Source organism: Bubalus kerabau, chromosome 1 (genome assembly GCF_029407905.1).
Source record: "Bubalus kerabau isolate K-KA32 ecotype Philippines breed swamp buffalo chromosome 1, PCC_UOA_SB_1v2, whole genome shotgun sequence".
NCBI lineage: Eukaryota > Metazoa > Chordata > Mammalia > Artiodactyla > Bovidae > Bubalus > Bubalus kerabau.
The window spans coordinates 22,147,618-22,167,252 of NC_073624.1; the positions used below are offsets into that span (position 1 = coordinate 22,147,618).

At 35.9% G+C, this 19,635-nt stretch overlaps 1 protein-coding gene across 2 annotated transcripts in view; it reads right to left on the bottom strand.

The window, feature by feature from the left end:
* LOC129644775 (uncharacterized) overlaps positions 1-19,446 on the bottom strand; it is a 27,721-nt gene extending 8,275 nt beyond the window's left edge. The window contains exons 1-5 of one of the 2 annotated variants that reach the window (XM_055570238.1): positions 19,347-19,446; positions 18,418-18,513; positions 17,554-17,637; positions 9,398-9,484; positions 8,003-9,149 (exon numbers count right to left, since the gene is read on the bottom strand). In XM_055570238.1, coding sequence (XP_055426213.1) covers positions 9,408-9,484; positions 17,554-17,637; positions 18,418-18,513; positions 19,347-19,428 — 339 coding nt within the window. In that variant the 5' untranslated portion in view covers positions 19,429-19,446 and the 3' untranslated portion in view covers positions 8,003-9,149; positions 9,398-9,407. Of the gene's footprint in view, positions 1-8,002; positions 9,150-9,397; positions 9,485-17,553; positions 17,638-18,417; positions 18,514-19,346 lie in introns of those variants that run through there. The other variant, XM_055570236.1, reaches the window with a different exon arrangement.
* Between the last annotated feature and the right edge of the window lie 189 nt (positions 19,447-19,635).

Consider the following 19,635-nt stretch of genomic DNA (forward strand, 5'->3'; position numbering starts at 1 on the left):
TATGCTACCTCTATGCTACCTCTTTGCATTCTATTTGGAGAAGGCAATGGCACCCCACTCCAGTACTTTTGCCTAAAAAATCCCATGGACGGAGGAGCCTGGTAGGCTGCAGTTTGTGGAGTTGCTAGAGTCGGACACGACTGAGCGACTTCACTTTCACTTTTCACTTTCATGCATTGGAGAGGGAAGTGGCAACCCACTCCAGTGTTCTTGCTTGGAGAATCCCAGGGACGGGGAAGCCTGGTGGGCTACCGTCTATGGGGTTGCACAGAGTTGGACAGGACTGAAGCAACTTAGCAGCAGCAGCATGCATTCTATTATATTAAAATGAATTTTTAGGTTAAAATAGATCTCATGTAAAATGTGGCTAGAGTATCCACAGGCCAGTCAATGCTTTATGATTGTCATCTTTACTTATTTATTTATTTTTCTTTTGTTTGGGTTTTTATTCTTTCACCCTCCTCTTTTAGTGGGTAAAGGCTGTCATGATTCTGAATCTAGTGTGATTTCCTGTGATCACACTTGCCTGCCGGAATGATAACAACACAAACAATGATGTTAAAGTGACAGTGATCACGCACATCCAGGGTTGTGCACCTCACTTTTGGTCTCTTTCTCTCCTTAAACTTCATCTTCTACTCCTTGGCCAGGTACACTGCTTTGATTCATAATATATTTTGCAGCTGCTGCTTGTTCTTTTAATCAACCATGCTGTTTTCATGTTTTCCGTGACCCTTCCAACTCTTCCCCGGAACTGTATGGTCACATCAAGACTAGTGTAAGTGTTAACTGTTGTTTTGAGCAGCAACAAGTCTGTGGTTGGAAATATTCTGTACTGTACAGTGTGATGTTTCAGCCACACATGTATAAACTATTGAACTGATAAGAGCGTATTCAACTGATGCATAAAGGTGTGAACAAAGAAGACAGGTTGATTGATAATGACTATGTTTGTAGCATTTCTGAAAATTTCAGCACTGTGCCATATCAGGGTGCAGGTTCTTTAGTTAAAATTTAATTTCCAAGCTTACTCTAAATATCACCCTCTGTCCTGTGAGCCCCAACATACATGTTTTTTTTTTTTCTAATTATTATTATTAGTAGTAGTTGCTAGGTATATGTTAATACTTTTATATGTTTATACATTGAACTGTTCTCAGGACATATTTCTATTCAGTTTAGTTTCACATTTTTTCAGATGATGAGAATGAATCTTCTAGGCATTGTGAATATTATTCAAGTTTATAGATCTAACACTTAACAGAATCAGGCACTTGAAACAACTGACGTTTGACATCTCTTGTTCAGCAGGTTGAAGAAGGAAAGGAAGAAAATGTCCACCCAATTTGGATCAATTAAAATTAGATTTGTCCATCTCAAACTCCAGCGGATAGCCAACAAGGACCTACTCTATAGCACAGGGAACTCTGCCCAATGTTATGTGGCAGCCTGGATGGGAGGGAGTTTGGGGGAGAATGGATACATGTATGTGTATGATTGAGTCCATTGGCTGTTTACCTGCAACTATCACAACACCGTTAATTGGTTACTCCAATACCCAGTAAAAAGTTAAAAAAAATTAGATTTGAATGCTAAATAGCTTGTCATTCTGTTGTCATATCATTTAGCTTTGTGCTGCTACTTTTCTAGATACTCTGTACTTTTTCTCATCAGATTACCCCACTCAGTGGATAAATTGGAAATATTATAATCATTTTTAAATAAATCTATTCAATTCAGTTTTCCTTTCCTACATATTAGTCAATCCTATGAGAAATCAATCCTGACTATTCATTGGAAGAACTGATGCTGAAGTTGAAGCTCCAACACTTTGGCCACATAATGCGAAGAGCCAACTCATTAGAAAAGATACTGGGAAAGATTGAAGACAAGAGGAGAACAGGGTGACAGAGAATGAAATGATTGGATGGCATCATCAATTCAATGGACATGAGTGTGAATAAATTCTGGGAGATGGTGAAGGACAGAGAAGCCTGGCGTGCTGCATTTCACGAGTTTGTAAAGAGTCGGACACGACTTAGCGCTTTAACAGTAACAACAACAACTCTCACATTGGTGTTGAACCTGTTCATAGTTGATTCTTTTCTTCCTCTTTTATAAAAATACATTCTTTGCATTTATTTCTTCATTGAGGTATAGTTGATTTACAATATTATATAGGCTTCAGGTATATAGCATAGTGATTCACAATTTTTAAAGGTTAGATTTCATTTATAGTTATTATAAAATATCAGCTATACTCCCTGTGCTGTACTATATATCCTTGTAGTCTATTTATTTTATACATAGTAATTTGTATCACTTAATCCCCTCTCTCTATCTTACTCCTCTCTTCTTCCCACTCCCCAAGATCTTGGTTGGTTCTTAAAAGTTACTCAATTTTAGAATGCTATTCCTGTCCAGGCTCCATTTGTACATTCATGCATGCATTCATTCATTGAAGAGATAATACAAAAAAAATCTGCAATGGTTTAGACATGGTTATGGGAGTGTCACTTAACAGAAGTAAAAAGAACTGATAAAATCTGTTTTCTGAAGTCATTTTTTCTAAAGGGTTGACAGAAATAGATAGTGACAAAGTGGACACTATTTTGGAGTCAGAATTTCTGTAGTATGCATGTGGTTTTTTCTCTCTTCTCCATACATTCTAACCATACAGAACTATAGTAGTAGAAATTCAGTTAATCACAGTATAGGGTGTAATAACTTGTCTTTTTTTTAACCACTCTGAACATTTTTTTTATTGTGATAAGAACATGACATGATATCCACCCTCTTAAAAATTTTTAAAGTATAGTGACAATGCTCTACCATAGATTTCCAGAACTTATTTGTATTGCAAAACTAAAATTTTATACTGATTGAGCAGCAGGTCCCCGTTTCCTCCATTCTCAGTCTCTGGTAACCACTATTCTGTTCTCTGTTTCTATGAATCTGACTCTTTTCATCACCTCGTGTAAGTGGAATCATGTGTATTTTTCCTTCTGTCTGGCTTCTTTTTCTTATTGTGTCTTCCAGGCTTCTCTGTGTTGTTGCGTATGCCAGTATCATATTATTTTGACTATTGTAGCCTTGAAATCAAAGAGTGTGATACCTTCAGGCTGGTTCTTCTTGCTCAAAATTGCTTAGATTATTCAGGATCTCTTGCAGTTCTATGCATATTTTAGTATTCAGTTTATTTATTTTTTTGTTAAAAAGAAAGGCCATTCGGGTTTTGATAGAAATTGCATTGTATCTGCAGATCAGTTTGAATAATATGGACATCTGTGTGTGCATGTTAAGTTGCTTCAGTAGTGTCCAACACTGTGACCCTATATGGCCTAAAGCCCACCAGGCTCCTTTGTCCATGGAGATTTTTCAGGTAAGAATACCAGAGTGGGTTGCCATTGCCTTCTCCCCAGGGTATCTTCCCGACCCAGAGATTGAACCCATGTCTCTTATGTCCCCTGCATCGGCAGGTGGGTTCTTTACCATTAGCGCCACCTGGGAAGCCCAATATTTGGACATTTCCACAATATTAAATCTTCCAATCCATAAACATAGATTGTCTTTTCATTCATTTGTGCCTTCCTTAATTTCTTCCATTAATGATTTGTTGTCAGTATACAAGTTTTTCACCTCCTTGGTTAAGTTTATCATTAAGTGTTTTATTATTTTTTGATGCTATTATAAATGGGATTGTTTAATTTTTTCATAATTCACTAGCTCATTTTTAGTGTATATAAACGCAGTTGATTTTTGTGTGTTGATTTGTATCCTGTAACTTTGCTGATTTAGTTTATTAGTTTCAACAGATCTTGTTTACACTGAGATATAACTGACATACAATATATTAGTTTGGGGTGTACAACACAAAGATTCAACAAACAGTCCATGCTGAGTGAGCTTGAATGCTGGGCCTGCCTTGGTTTAATGTAGAGGAAGGAATATCAATGGCTTAAGGAGATAAGAACATTAAAGTGGATTTGTCATTCAAGGACCTCTCACACACATGTGGGAGGTGATCCAGAAGATATACCTTTCACCAATGCTATAAAAAATAAATTTCTAAGGGGTTGCCAGGTATCCTTAAAGAGCTGTTGTTGCAGCTTAAGTCCAAGATTAGTAGATGAGAGCAGCTGTTTGTTAAAGATCACTGATTTCCGAACAAGTTCCTAACGTGCTTTTCTCAAACCGGGTTCTCAGGCCTTTTTGAACTTGCATCTTGCCTGAGTCTCTGTGCAGATTTTTATTCCCTCACATATATGCTATGCTAAGTCACTTCAGTCGTGTCCGACTCTATGCGACCCCATAGAAAGCAGCCCACCAGGCTCCCCTGTCCCTGGGATTCTCCAGGCAAGAACACTGGAGTGGGTTGCCATTTCCTTCTCCAATGCATGAAAGTGAAAAGTGAAAGTGAAGTCGCTCAGTCGTGTCTGACTCTTAGCAACCCCATGGATTGCAGCCTAACATGCTTCTCTGTCCATGGGGTTTTCTAAGCAAGAGTACTGGAGTGGGGTGCCATTGCCTTCTCTGCCCTCACATATATGGCTGCTTTTAAATGTCCTAACTTCTCAGCTTGTTCTCAGAGTCTTTAGGTGATCTGTTGTATGTCTCTTCCTCTAACCTCTTGCTCCAGTATATATAGTTCTGTAGAGTCCTTCAGCTTTTACCTGCGTGTCTGCCGTGTTTATTACTATTATCAACATTATAAACTACTCTTTCCCAAGATAATGGCCTTTTGGAAGTGGAGCATATTCTTTACAACAAACTTAGGGTGAGATACGCACATTTTCTCTTGAGAGAACAATGATGAGGCATTCAACCTAAATAGAGTAGTCAGTAATAAGACAATCACGGGAATTATATCTGGAGACTGTAAAATCCTAGTGCAGAAAATTCACTGAAAGTAGAAATTAAGATAATAAGTATATTTGGAGCCTCAGCTATTAAAATGATTTGAAGAATCAGTTACCATCAGTTCCTCATGAAGATAATAAACTAGTTCTTACAGAAACACATGCTAAGGGAGAGAAATAGAGCAAAAAGGACCTTGAAAATTTATATTAGGCCATTACTTGAAGCTGAAATAAATGGGGAGTTAGATTACACAAAGATGAAGTTCCTTAGTGTGGCTTCCTCACACAAAACCACATGGTTCTTTTTCTAGAAAAAGAGGCTGATAAAATTACATTATGGGCTACTAAACTATATATATTCATCTGAGATAAATGAATCTGTTAAGAACTGTGAAGAAGTCAAGGGAGCTGAAGTAGTTTTTAAATAAATGACCAATTGATAGAAGTAAATAAAATTAGTCTGTAGTGAAAGTAGTTGATAGGAAAAGGAGAATACAAGAAAACTCTGACTTGGAGGCATTTGAGCTTACTTCCATTTTTGAGATTAGAATTATTTATTCTCATACTCCAATATCCACCCTCAGTACTTTATGGGCCCCTAAATACCCAGAAAGTATAAGGCTGAAATTCTTGCTTTAACTCCTGCAACCCTCAGATTGATTGTCTTTGTCTAAGAATGATTCTGATATGAAATCTTCTACTTCATTGATTTCGTGGAGTATTATCTGTTAATTAAGAATTAGCTGTTTGGACTTCCCTGGCGATCCAGTGGTTAAGAATCTGCCTGCCAATGTGGAGGACATTGGTTTAGTCCATGGTCTGGGAAGATTCCACATGCAGGGCAGCTAGGCCTGTGTGCCACAACTAATGAGCCTCAGCTCTAGAGCCTGCACTCAGCAAGGAAGACCTAGCACAGCCAAACATGAATAAACAAATAAATAAATTAAGGAAAAGAATTATCCACTAAATTATCATTCCATTAATTAATTCCTTTATTAGCTTCTGCTACTGCTAAGTCACTTCAGTCGTGTCCAACTCTGTGCGACCCCATAGACGGCAGCCCACTAGGCTCCTCTGTCCCTGGGATTCTCCAGGCAAGAGCACTGGAGTGGGTTGCCATTTCCTTCTCCAATGCATGAAAGTGAAAAGTGAAAGGGAAGTCGCTCAGTCGTATCCGACTCTTTGCGACCCCATGGACTGCAGCCCACGAGGCTCCTCCGTCCATGGGATTTTCCAGGCAAGAGTACTGGAGTGGGGTGCCATTGCTTTCTCCACATTAGTTCATAACTACATAATATTTTATTATTTTAGCAGTTATTCTAAATAACTAAAAATTTCAACATGCATTCTTGACCTAGTAATGACTAAGATAAATAATTCTTTTACCTCCTCTTAGACATTTTAATAGCCTTCTAGTTGTTTTTGCTGTCACGTCCAACTCTTTTGTGATCACGTGGACTGTAGTTCCCCAGTCTCCTCTGTCCATAGGATTTCCCAAGCAATATTTCCAGGGGATCTTCCTGACCCAGAGATTTAACCTGCATGTCCTACATTGCAGGCAGATTCTTTACTCTCTGGGCCATAGTCTTAGGTCCTTTTAACTCCATATCCTCCTTTTAATTTAAATGCAACATTTACAGTGTAGTTCAAGCTTATGCAATTTTAAACTAGAGACACTAATATGGTTTTATATAATCACTATTCATTTAGATTTACACCTGCATTTACCTATTTCATTGCCCTTTATCCTGAATCTTAGAGGTTCCATTTGGGATTATTTTCTAATGGACATTATAGTATATCCTTAGCATAGACCTAAGGTAATGACAATTTTTCTCTACCTATCTTAAATTATCTTTATTTCACCTATGGAATATAATTATATCTTCATATGATTCTCATATAATTATCTTTTCTCTGGGGATAGAGTTTTGTATAACAATTGTCTTTCAATACTTCCATGCTTTCTTTTTTCTTTTTATATATTAGCTACTGCTGCTGCTACTGCTAAGTCGCTTCAGTCGTGTCTGACTCTGTGTGAACCCATAGATGGCAGCCCACCAGGCTCCCCCGTCCTTGGGATTCTCCAGGCAAGAACACTGGAGTGGGTTGCCATTTCCTTCTCCAATGCATGAAAGTGAAAAAATAAAGTGAAGTCACTCAGTCGTGTCTGACTCCCAGCGACTCCATGGACTGCAGCCCTCCAGGCCCCTCTGTCCATGGGATTTTCCAGACAAGAGTACTGGAGTGGGGTGCCATTGCCTTCTCCAATATTAGCTACTGATTACTTCTTTAAAAGTAAATTCTGGACTTCCCTGGTTGTCCAGTGGTTAAGACTTGACTTTACAATGCAGAGGATGTGGGTTTAATCCCTGGTCAGGGAGCTAAGATCCCGTGTGCCTCATGGGCAAAAAAACCAAAACAGAAAACAGAAGCAATGTTGTGACAAACTCAATAAAGACAAAAAAAAAAGCATTAAAAATAAATATACAAATATATATTTTGTATATTTATATACAAATATACAAATACAAATATTCTGTATTTTACTGTCTGCCTTTCAGCTTCCATTTATCTTTGGTTTTCAGCAATTAAACATGATATATGTAACACTGTCTTTATTTTGTTCACCCGACAGGAATTCAGAATGCTTTGGCATTATGTAGTTTGATGTCTTCTATCAGTTTTGGAATATTCACAGATATTAGCTATTCCACTGTAAGTTATGGGTAACCTGTATTTACAAAATCACATTTTGAGGTAAGAGATCATTAGGAGACACTGCCTTAACAAATGTGTTACTTTGTATATACATTTTAAAAATTGTTTTTCCTGAAAGAGGAAAGAGTTCACTATTGATATGTATGCATGCTCAGTCACTCAGTGGTGTCTGACTCTTTGCAAGTCTATAGACTGTAGCCCATTAGACTCCTCTGTCCATAGGATTTTTCAGGCAAGCATACTGGAGTGGGTTGTCTTTTCTCCTCCAAGGCATCTTCCCAACCCAGGGATCAAACCCATGTCTCCTGCATCTCCTACATTGGCAGGTAGATTATCATTGAGCCCCGGGAAGCCCAATGATCTGTATATACAACTTCAATTTAGAGCATTTTGTGTGGTTGAGATGGTAGCAGTGCAACTGGGAAAGATTGTCAGGAATTATTTAGAGCAGAGGCCAGCCTTGGCAGGGAGGAATGCTGAAATTATGAGGTGTGTCTCCCAAAGGCATCATATGGAAATTGTCAGCATATATGCCATCAACTTATCATCATGCTATAGATTGAAGTCTTTATTAAAGGCAATAACAGAACTTGAATGCAATAAAAAAAGAAATAATATACAGTCACATAGTAGATGAGAACTAAAAATAAAGGAGATCTATATTCTTTAAGCTTGCTGGAGTCTACTAAGGTGAAAAATATCACTTCTATTAGTCTCTTTCTTCCATATTCCAGAGAATGATTAGTATAAAATATTCATAAAATACTCTTTATAAAGAGCTAGTATAATATTTCATTCTTGAAAGTTATTTTTCTCATTTGTTTCTCTCTGAAAGATACAGCCGGGTAGGGAAAATGTAAATCTGCAGTCTTCACTATTTTTGAAGAAGCAATATTTTTACATCTTAATCTGACATGACTTATTGTTCTGAGGTCAGCATAGCATAATGGTTCCATGTGTAATCTCTAGAGTAAACCTATCTTGGCTTAAATTATTTTTTACTAGCTATACAACTTTGGAAAATTCCTCATTCTTTCTGCGTCTCAGTTTCTTTATTAATATGACAGCCATAAAAATAGTACAGTTTTGTAGGAATTATTGGGGCAGTACATGATCTAATATGTGATACATTGAAGTAGTATTGGGAACATTAGAAGCAATCAATAAATGTTAGGTTTTTTTTAAGTGCTGATTGTGACTAAATGCTCCTTAGTGTATATGTGGTTTCCTGTCATTTATTTACCAGGGTCTGAGATTTTAATATATTAGCATTTACTTCTATGTGCAAATATATTTAAAATTTAAAAATCACATAACCATTTTGATGTTTGGGTTTGATTAAGAGATCTCCAATTAGTACAATATGTTGAGTTTAGCATGCTTGAATGAACACAAAATGTTAAAATGTCTCTATAATTATCTTCTGTATAAGAAAATGTAGGAAGGGTTATTGTGCCATACATTTCCAATTCTTCTTTGTTGTATGTCTTCAGGACAATTTCCTTGCTGCCAAGATATTATTTTCAGCAGAAATAAGATATCAGTTTTCTTCAGAGAAGGACCAATTACCTTGACAACAAAAAATGCATCCATGAGGATAACTTTGTCACCCATGCTAACTCTGTGTATCATAATTTTTGTATTATTGTTTTTAATTATCCTCCCTAACTTCAAGGGAAGCCCATGATATTTAAGAATTTTTCTGAAAAGTGAGCCATAGTTATAACTTTGATTTTGTATTTATTAATTGTATATATGCATCTAAATTTAAATAACTTACATTGATAGCAAGACTCTCATTGCAATTCAATACTTACCTCTGTTTTGCTATATTGTGTTGCAGCGTCCAGGCACAATTGACTTATTGTTTTGCTGTGTATTCAGAATTTCTTCTAGACAATTAACTGGAATTTGTAAGATTTACAAATGAAAATACATTTTAAGATTTATCACTTTCAAACCTTTGAGAATGCAAATAGAAATTCAGAAAAGTTTAAATATAACTTATCCATTTATTTTTAAAATAATTAGCTGTGGAGTAAATTGGAATTATCACTTGCAAATAACTGACATTAAATATAAAACATTTTTCTTATGACAGATGTTTATGAGGTAATGACCCATGCTTTAATCATTGCAGATTTCCACATCTGATTGATGCTATTCTAAGCAATTAGTAAACCCAATTAGGACATAATGACCAAAGTTGCCTCTGAAGCAAATGCCTTTGACATAGCACACGTCCAGTTAGTCACAAAGTACTGTTTATTCTATTACTACAGTGCTTCACATATCTATTTACTTTTTCACAGCACCATAACCTTTTCCCCATTCAGATTTTCATTATTTTTATGTGGAACTTTTATAATATTCTACAAACTCTCTATCACTATCCACTGTTTTTTTCAAGATGCCTCTAAAATTAACACCCCCATTACACAGCGTTACTAATGCTACCCTTTCAAAGATCTTCAAGCTATCAATTATTTATATTTTAAATTTCAAGCTCATTAAAATAAACAATTTCTAAAATTATGCCATTTTTCTTAACATCCATATTTCTATTTTCAAATATGAAACCTTTAACCCACATCATTTCACATGATGTATTTTGTTTTGTTTTGGTGAATTTGGCCCTCTCATTGGCTAAACTTGATTTGAAAAAAATAGAGTGACTGGAACGCTCCTAGCTTGAATTTATTTTATTCAGTCTGAATGGCCTATGGTTGCTTCTAAGATAATTTGGAGACTTCACACAAATTGTAAAGAAAATCTTTCTGCATGCCTACTTTTTAAGGATCTGATCCTAGTCCAACTACAAGATCATGTAACTTGTTGGACATAAAGTTTTAATCAGCCAAGTGCAGGCTCATATGAGGGAGACTTTAAATTCTCTTGACCATAGTACTGCAGTTTGAGTCTCAGATGCATTGCTGGACTCGTAAGAATAAATGTACTAGAAGAGGATCAAAAAGGCAGAGTAAGAAGACATGGAATTCACCACCCCCTACACACATCAAAAATGCAACTACCTGTGGAATCATTGTCATGGAAAATGAACTGGAAACTGGCAGAAGTACTCCTATGCAACCAAGACTACGAGAATGACACACATGTAATTGGGTAAGACTGGAAAAAAAAGCAGAACCTGTGTCCTTGGAGGAGACTAAGAGCAAAAGGGAGATTATACAGGTGAACACTCGCCCTGGGACATGAGAGGATTGTGCCACAGCCCAGGTGTCCCAGTCCAGGGGTCCTTCATGGACGATGCAAGCCCCTTAGGCTTGTTGGAGAAGATTTGGGATGGAGAGAGGGGCTGAAGAAGCTTAAACTTCACTTCAAACAAAGCAGAAAGAGGTCTGATGTAGCAGCTGCTGCCTCACTGTGCTTCTAGATTCCTCACTCAGTGCATGCCATCTATAACATAGATAACTAATGAGACCCTACTATGTAACACAATGCTCTGTGGTGACCTAAATGGGAAAGAAATCTAAAAATGAGTGGATATATGTGTACATATAACTGATTTACTTTACTGTAGAGCAGAAACTGACATCACAATGTAAAGCAATTATGCTCCAATAAAATGTTTTTTTAAACGTATTTGGAGAAAATATGGCTGAACATTTCCTAAACTTAAAGAAGGAAACAGATATCCAGGTACACAAAGCACACAGGGTTTCAAATAAGATGAAACCAAACAGACCCATACGAAGACATGTCACAATTAAAATGGTGAAATTTAAAGATAGAGGATTCTAAAGGCAGGAAGAAACAAAAAGTCAGTCACAAGGGGACATCCATAAGGCTATGAGCTGATTTCTCTGCGTAGTTAGAGGCTGGAAGGGAATGGGGTGATATAGTCAGAGTTCTGAATGGGAAAACCCTGCAACCTGGGATACTATATTCAGCAACATTATCATTGAGTGAAGCAGGAGAGATAAAGACATCTTAGACAAACAAAAACTAAAAGAATTCAGCAGCACTAAACTTACCCTAAAAGAATGTTAAAGGGTTTTCTCTAAATGGAAAAGAAAAAAAAAAAAAAAGAGTCTACAGAGAAGAGAAAATCCCAACAGAAAAGGCAAATGTATAGTAAGGATTGAGTATCACTTAAGCCAGGATGTCGATTAAAAAACAAGCAAACTAAAATGCTAAATATATCTATACCATAGGTATACATATTCATATGATTTTATGATTAAGCTGTTTCATTTTTCCTATTTTGAATATATTTATTTAATACCAATACTATAATGTTAAATTATCTTTAGCTTTATAGACTGTTTTGGTACCTGGAAAGACTAGATTGCTATTGCTCTTGTTAATATATTTCAATATGTATTTTGCTAATCTTTTTTTTTTTACTTCTATGGGACTTAAATGAGTCAATCCTAAAGGAAATCAACCCTGAATATTCATTGGAAGGACTGGATGCTAAAGCTGAAGCTCCAATACTTTGGCCATCTGATGTGAAGAGCTGACTCATTGGAAAATACCCTTATGCTGGGAAAGATTGAAGGCAAAGGAGAAGAGGGCTGCAGAGGATGAGATGGTTAGATAGCATCACCAACTCAATGGACATGAATTTGAGCAAATTCCGGGAGACAGTGAAGGACAGGGAAGCCTTGTGTGCTGCAGGTCACAAAAAGTTGGACATGACTTAGTGACTGAACAACAACAACATAATTTATAATTAACATACATGTCATGAAGATACACATGTATTGGGATCATGTAAATCTTAAATAAATCTAGAATTGTATAATTATCTACACAGTATTAGTCTTCCCACCAAGGTACACTTAATATATACTGAGTTCATTAGATGTATTTCTTTATGTCTTTTAATATTAAAAGGATTACAATCTCTTTTACATAATAAGCCATATTCATTTATTAGGTGTATTAATTTATTTAATAAAAAATTCACCAAGTACCTCTAATGTGACAACATAGTTTTCAAAAGCAAAGGTTAAAATGTAGAGCAAATATATACGTGGGTTCTTTCTAAAGAAGCTAACGAGCTAGTGGGAGAGACAGATCTTAAGTAAATAATCACACAAATAATTACACAGGTGAAATTGTGAAAGGTACTACAAATGAATCACTATTAAGATATTGTAACAGAGAAATCTGGCTTAATTATAAATGGATAGTGTTAATTGATTACTAAAGGATTAGCTACTTAGAAGAAATGTAGAAGAAAGGCTGTTTCAGGCAAAAAAACCAAAGCAGTCTATGCATATGCTTTGTAGCAAGAAGGATTACAGATAAAGTTATGGTTAATATCAGTCTACCCAGAGAAGTCCTGATTTATGCTTGTTGTCCTAGTGTAATTATTAGCATCATCTATTTTCATTATTAAAATGATCCTTGTTTTTATAATGCTACATGGTAATACTAGCTATGAGTCATTCAGGGAACTAAAAGATACCTGTGACTGGAACCCATAGAGTGAGAAAGTATGTGATATTAGCTGGGATAGAAACCATGGACCAAGTAAGGAAGGACTTCATACACCATGTTAAAGATTTTAAAATTTATATTGAATTCAGAGTATTAATAGGCTAAGTCTGGTGGGTTTATAAAATTTATATTTTGATTTGCATTTCTCTGATAATGAGTGATGTTGAGCATCTTTTCATGTGTTTGTTAGCATCTGTATGTCTTCTTTGGAGAAATGTCTATTTAGTTCTTTGGCCCATTTTTTGATTGGGGAACCCTCTTACACTGTTGATGGGAATGCAAACTAGTACAGCCACTATGGAGAACAGTGTGGAGATTCCTTAAAAAACTGGAAATCGAACTGCCTTATGACCCAGCAATCCCACTGCTGGGCATACACACCGAGGAAACCAGAATTGAGAGAGACACGTGTATCTCAATGTTCATCGCAGCACTGTTTATAATAGCCAGGACATGGAAGCAACCTAGATGTCCATCAACAGATGAATGGATAAGAAAGCTGTGGTATGTATACACAATGGAGTATTACTCAGCCATTAAAAAGAATACATTTGAATCAGTTCTAATGAGGTGGATGAAACTGGAGCCTATTATACAGAGTGAAGTAAGCCAGAAAGAAAAACACCAATACAGTATACTAACACATATATATGGAATTTAGAAAGATGGTAACAATAACCGTGTATATGAGACAGCAAAAGAGACACTGATGTATAGAACAGTCTTTTGGACTCTGTGGGAGAGGGAGAGGGTGGGATGATTTGGGAGAATGGCATTGAAACATGTATCATATCATATATGAAACGAATCCCCAGTCCAGGTTCGATGCATGCTACTGGATGCTTGGGGCTGGTGCACTGGGATGACCCAGAGGGATGGTACAGGGAGAGAGGAGGGAGGAGGGTTCAGGATGGGGAACACGTGTATACCTGTGGCAGATTTATTTTGATATATGGCAAAATCAATACAATGTTGTAAAGTTAAAAAAGAAAAGAAAAGAAAAGAAAAAAAATTATATTTTGAAGAGGTTACTCTGGAAATTTAATGGAGGAGGTCAAAGGTGAATTGCAGTTAGATCTTTAGGAGGTTTATAGCCTAGACTAAGGAAGAGAGAGAAAGAGAGAGAAAGAATTGCTTAGATTAGATGGGTAATAATGCAACTGTAGAGAAGTGTATTTATTCACTAAATTGGAATAATCAGTGGCAGTTAAACAATGCAGATGATTTCTAGGCTTGTTTCACTAGACAGGTGCCAAGAGAGACAACAGTATTAAAGTATTTCTTTCCCACTGATGCCAGTAAGGATCATGGCTGGGCAGAAAGTCTATTTAAAAATATTGTAGGCTAAGTGTTTTTCAAGATATCAAAGAAGAAATGCAAAGTGAGAGGCTTAATATGTGGACCTGAATATTGGATGTTAGCTCTAGATGGTATATAATGAAACTCTGTTAACTTTGTTTCAAGCATTGTTATTGAAGTGTCTTTATTATGAATTTTTTTTCAGTAGATTTTCTTGGTATATCTATGTTAGAAAGCACATCATCTACATATACTTTCAGTGTGTGTGTTTGTATCTGTTCAGACGTGTCCAACTCTGCAACCCCTTGGACTGTAGCCCACCAGTCTCCTCTGTCTATAGAATTTTCCAGGCAAGTATACTGGAGTGTGTTGCCATTTCCTTCTCTGATAATTTTAGTATTTAATTTCAAATATTTGTATCTAAAAAGGTTTTCCCACATTGATTTCTTTGCCCATCAAATCCAAAAGAATAATAGCAATTATAAACCTGTGCGCATGTCAAGAAGCAACAGTTAGAACTGAACATGGAACAATAGACTGGTTCAAAATTGGGAAAGGAGTATATCAAGGTTGTATAGTGTCATCCTGCTTATTTAACTTCTATGCAGAGTACATCTTGTGAAATGCAAGGCTGGAAGGATTACAAGCTGGAATCAAGATTGCTGAGAGAAATAGCAGCCTCAGATATGCAGATAACACCATCCTTATGGCAAAAAGCGAAGAGAGACTTGATGAAGGTGAAAGAGGAAAGTGAAAAATCTGGCTTAAAGCAACATTAAAAAAACTAAGATCATGGCATCTGGTCTCATCACTTCATGGCATATAAACAATGGAAACAGTGACAGACTTTACCTTCTTGGGCTCCAAGATCACTGTGGAAGATGACTACAGCCATAAAATTAAAAGACGCTTGCTCCTTGGAAGCATATTAAAAAGCAGAGGCATTGCTTTGCCTACAAAGGTCTGTCTAGTCAAAGCTATGGTTTTTCCAGTAGTCGTGTATGGATGTGAGAGTGGGGCCATAAAGAAGGCTAAGTGCCAAAGAATTGATGCTTTCGAACTGTGGTGCTGGAGAAGACGCTCGAGAGTCCCTTGGACTGCAAAGAGATCCAACCAGTCCATCCTAAAGGAAATCAACCCTGAATATTCAATGCAAGGACAGATGCTGAAGCTGAAACTCCAATACTTTGGCTGCCTGATGCGAAGAGCTGACTGTCTGGAAAAGACATTGATGCTGGGAAAGAAGGCAGGAGGAGAAGGGGACGACAGAGGACGAGATGGTTTGATGGCATCACCAACTTGATGGACATGAATTTGAGCAGACTCTGGAAGATAGTGAAGGACAGGGAAGCCTGGTGTGCTTGAAGTCCATGGGGTTCCAAAGAGTCGGACATGACTGGGCGACTAAGCATAGCACAGCACACGCTTGCCTTATGAATTTGAATGGGACTCTTTGATCTTTTGCTAGCTACTAAACAGTTTGTCTAGGAGTCATGTTTTGTTCGGAGAAGGCAATGGCAACCCACTCCAGTGCTCTTGCCTGGAGAATCCCAGGGACGGGGGAGCCTGGTGGGCTGCCATCTATGGGGTCGCACAGAGTCAGACACGACTGAAGCGACTTAGCAGCAGCAGCAGCAGCATGTTTTGTTATTAAGATCTTTTCAAGTTCATTCTTAAAAATTACCATTTTTGTGCATCCAAATAGATATTTATTTATCTATAGAATATAGCTATATTTATTCAATTTCTCTACATTGTCATTTATTATCATATATGTCTTTGTTTGAAATTGTACACAAAGTTTTTATGTTTATTTCTTTTTTTTAAATTTTTTATTATTATTTTTTTTTACTTTACAATATTGTATTGGTTTTGCCACATATCAACATGCATCCGCCACGGGTGTACATGTGTTCCCCATCCTGAACCCCGCTCCCACCTCCCTCCCCATACCATCCCTCTGGGTCATCCCAGTGCACCAGCCCCAAGCTTCCTGTCTCCTGTATCGAACCTGGACTGGCGATTCATTTCTTATATGATATTATACATGTTTTAATGCCATTCTCCCAAATCATCCCCTGCCTCCTTCTCCCACAGAGTCTAAAAGACTGTTCTATACACCTGTGTCTCTTTTGCTGTCTCGAATACAGGGTTGTCGTTACCATCTTTCTAAATTCCATATATATGCGTTAGTATACTGTATTGGTGTTTTTCTTTCTGGCTTACTTCACTCTGTATAATAGGCTCCAGTTTCATCCACCTCATTAGAACTGATTCAAATGTATTCTTTTTAATGGCTGAGTAATACTCCATTGTGTATACATACCACAGCTTTCTTATCCATTCATCTGCTGATGGACATCTAGGTTGCTTCCATGTCCTAGCTATTATAAACAGTGCTGTGATGAACACTGGGGTACATGTTTCTCTTTCAATTCTGGTTTCCTCAGTGTGTATGCCCAGCAGTGGGATTGCTGGGTCGTATGGCAGTTCTATTTCTGAAAATTATATATTATACTATATTCTACTGATTTAGATCTACTTATAACTTTTGAATAAATTTATCCTTCATATGTTTTGTGCTGTTGTTTTCTCTACTTTGTAAGCATAAATTACCTTACTTTCTATTTTTGAAAGAATTTTCATGTTTCTGGTTTGCAGATAGTACCATTTATGAGTCTATTTTTTTAAAAGCTAATATATTTTCTAATATTAAGACACTGAGTTCAAGCAATATATAGACTTGGTCCAAAATCCTGATAATAATTTTTCATTTTTTGATGAATCTCTGCCCATTATCATTTTATTTCTTCTATTAGATTATTTCTTTCAAATTTCTGACTTGATGTCCTTACAGTTAGTTTTTAACTGCCCAAATAATTAATTCTATAAATATCTCCAAGTTTTCTTACATCTCACAGTTGCTAAGTCTAATGTCAGTAAAAATACAATAACATAAAGAACATTGCTATTATTTTTCATTTTTTTCAAAATACACAGCTATCCACCAACATCTTTGATAAGCTCACCTGGGACAAAGCTACTGTTGATAATTCAAAAATTGAATTGATAAAATTACTTTTATGCAACTAAAATAACAAATGAGAAAAATAACTTTAGTAAAGCCTTAGAATTAATTTCAAATGCTTCAAAATTCCATTCTAGTAACTTTTAACAAGTTAATGAAAACCTGAAAAATACTTACCCTTAGCTATCATAAATGCAGCTAGTGCAAGAGCAATTAAATAAAGCAAGGCAAATATCACTGTAGCAATGCACCATGGAGACTCTGCCCAAAGAGAAAAAAAAGTAGTTCACCATGATGATCAATGGAAACAAGATTAGGAGTTGGGATTAGAAGGAATTTTGGCTAGGAATGTTCATCCTATTAGAATTTGAATGAAATCTAAATCCAGAGGAGTGCTGCATCATTGGTATTCCCACTCTGCAAGGAAAACTTTAAAAACTATTTTGAAGATTTGGATATAGCTAAGGAAATATGAATATTTTTATGTAGGAATGTTGAACTAACAAGTTGCTCTAGTAAAGACATTTTACAATCAAAAAGAGAACTTCAGAAACCCTACAAGGGATTTAATTCATCACCTTCCTTTAATTAAACAATTTTTTTTCCATCTTTGTAGCAGAACTAAGAATAAAACTTCTGCATTAGCTGTTGACCTTGACAGATACTCTGTGATAGTTTTGATAAAATCTGGCTACTATGATATACCTCCCACAGTCCATTTCATTTTTAGAAATATTGTAGCATAAAAGGAGCACTTACCTTTTGCAAAGCTAAAATATCAACCCCCAAAATATCTAGAAACATTCTTTATTCTATGGCTTTGGTACATCATTTTAAGCCATGGTTGATTATTCAGAGCAAAATGATCAGTTGTTCATTGTTCATTTCCATTTGCTCTAAACACTAGACTTTGGGTCCTTATGACCTGCTTAAAAATGTATGAAAGATGATTTCCATTTGAAAGATTAGTCCTTATATTTTCATGACTTTTCATTAAAATATGAAGGCAAAAAAAGGAGTTTAGGGTTTTACATTTTTTACCTTTTGCTTTCCAAATCCTAGTTAGTTTTCTTTTCTGAATATTTGAAGAATCACGAACTTTGACTTCTGAGTATGTTACACTTTCATCACAAAACTCTAGAAAGTATGTTAGAAAAATGCATGCAATAAATAATTATAATTTTATATATACACATGTATATAAACATATATTTATAATGACACAGAATTAAAAGCATGTTAGAAACATAAATTGTCCCTATTTTAGACTTAGAACAAAGTTTTAAAAATTGGCTCAGTTAGGCAGTTGCTTTGTGAATTGTGGCAAGCTTTTTTTATCCTTAGTTTCTTATATAAAATAAGAATAACAGTAATATTTATCCATATATATATTGTGGAGATTAAGCTAATGTATATAAAGTCAATAGCATGGTGTTTGAAGCAATAAACATGCAATAAGTTTTATTATTATAAAAATAGTCATAGTAGTAGTTAGAATAGTAATTATAAGAATATAATGGACAATAGCATCTGAAGTAATACCAGTTGCAGAAAGAATAGAAATTTAAGAATTAGTTTAAGTACCTATAATTTAAATGTCTACAAATGCTCCTTCTTACAGTTGAATTTAATGTTAATGAAAAGAGTGTGAGAAACAAAATCATCTAATTCTTGCTAGGTAGATAAATTTTCTTAGCAATATGTACTCTTTCAGTGCAAGAAAAGCAGAATTCACAGCCACCAAGTCAATAATATTTTTCCAAATAATATTAAATCTTAATCAATTATAAATATTTACTTCTCAGACAGTGATTGTATTTTAAATTCCCTTCCATTGGAAAATCTAAAATTCATTTGCAAGAACGAAAGGTTTTAAACCCTTCTTCTAAAAGTAGCTAGCTATGGACTTAGTTATTTATAATATTATTTTCTCAGTAAATAAAGGAATTACTTAGCAATAGCAGCATTACCTGTATTTAGTTCATGCAATTCCTCTGGCAAACGTTGATGACCAGGACAGGGGCCGGACAGAGCTGGTGTCTTTGGTTCCATAGTTGAATGCAGATTGCATGGATCAGATGCTTAGCAGAGGGTCAGAATGAAACAGGATCAAGGAAACAGATCTCTTCATACGCAACATCAGACAGGATGTTTACTCTAAATTTAATATGTAAAGTACTTTTTACACTTAAGAAAATAAAAGGCAATGTAATTCAGCTCCAATAGATTAACTTTGTTATTCTTCCATGTATAATGAAG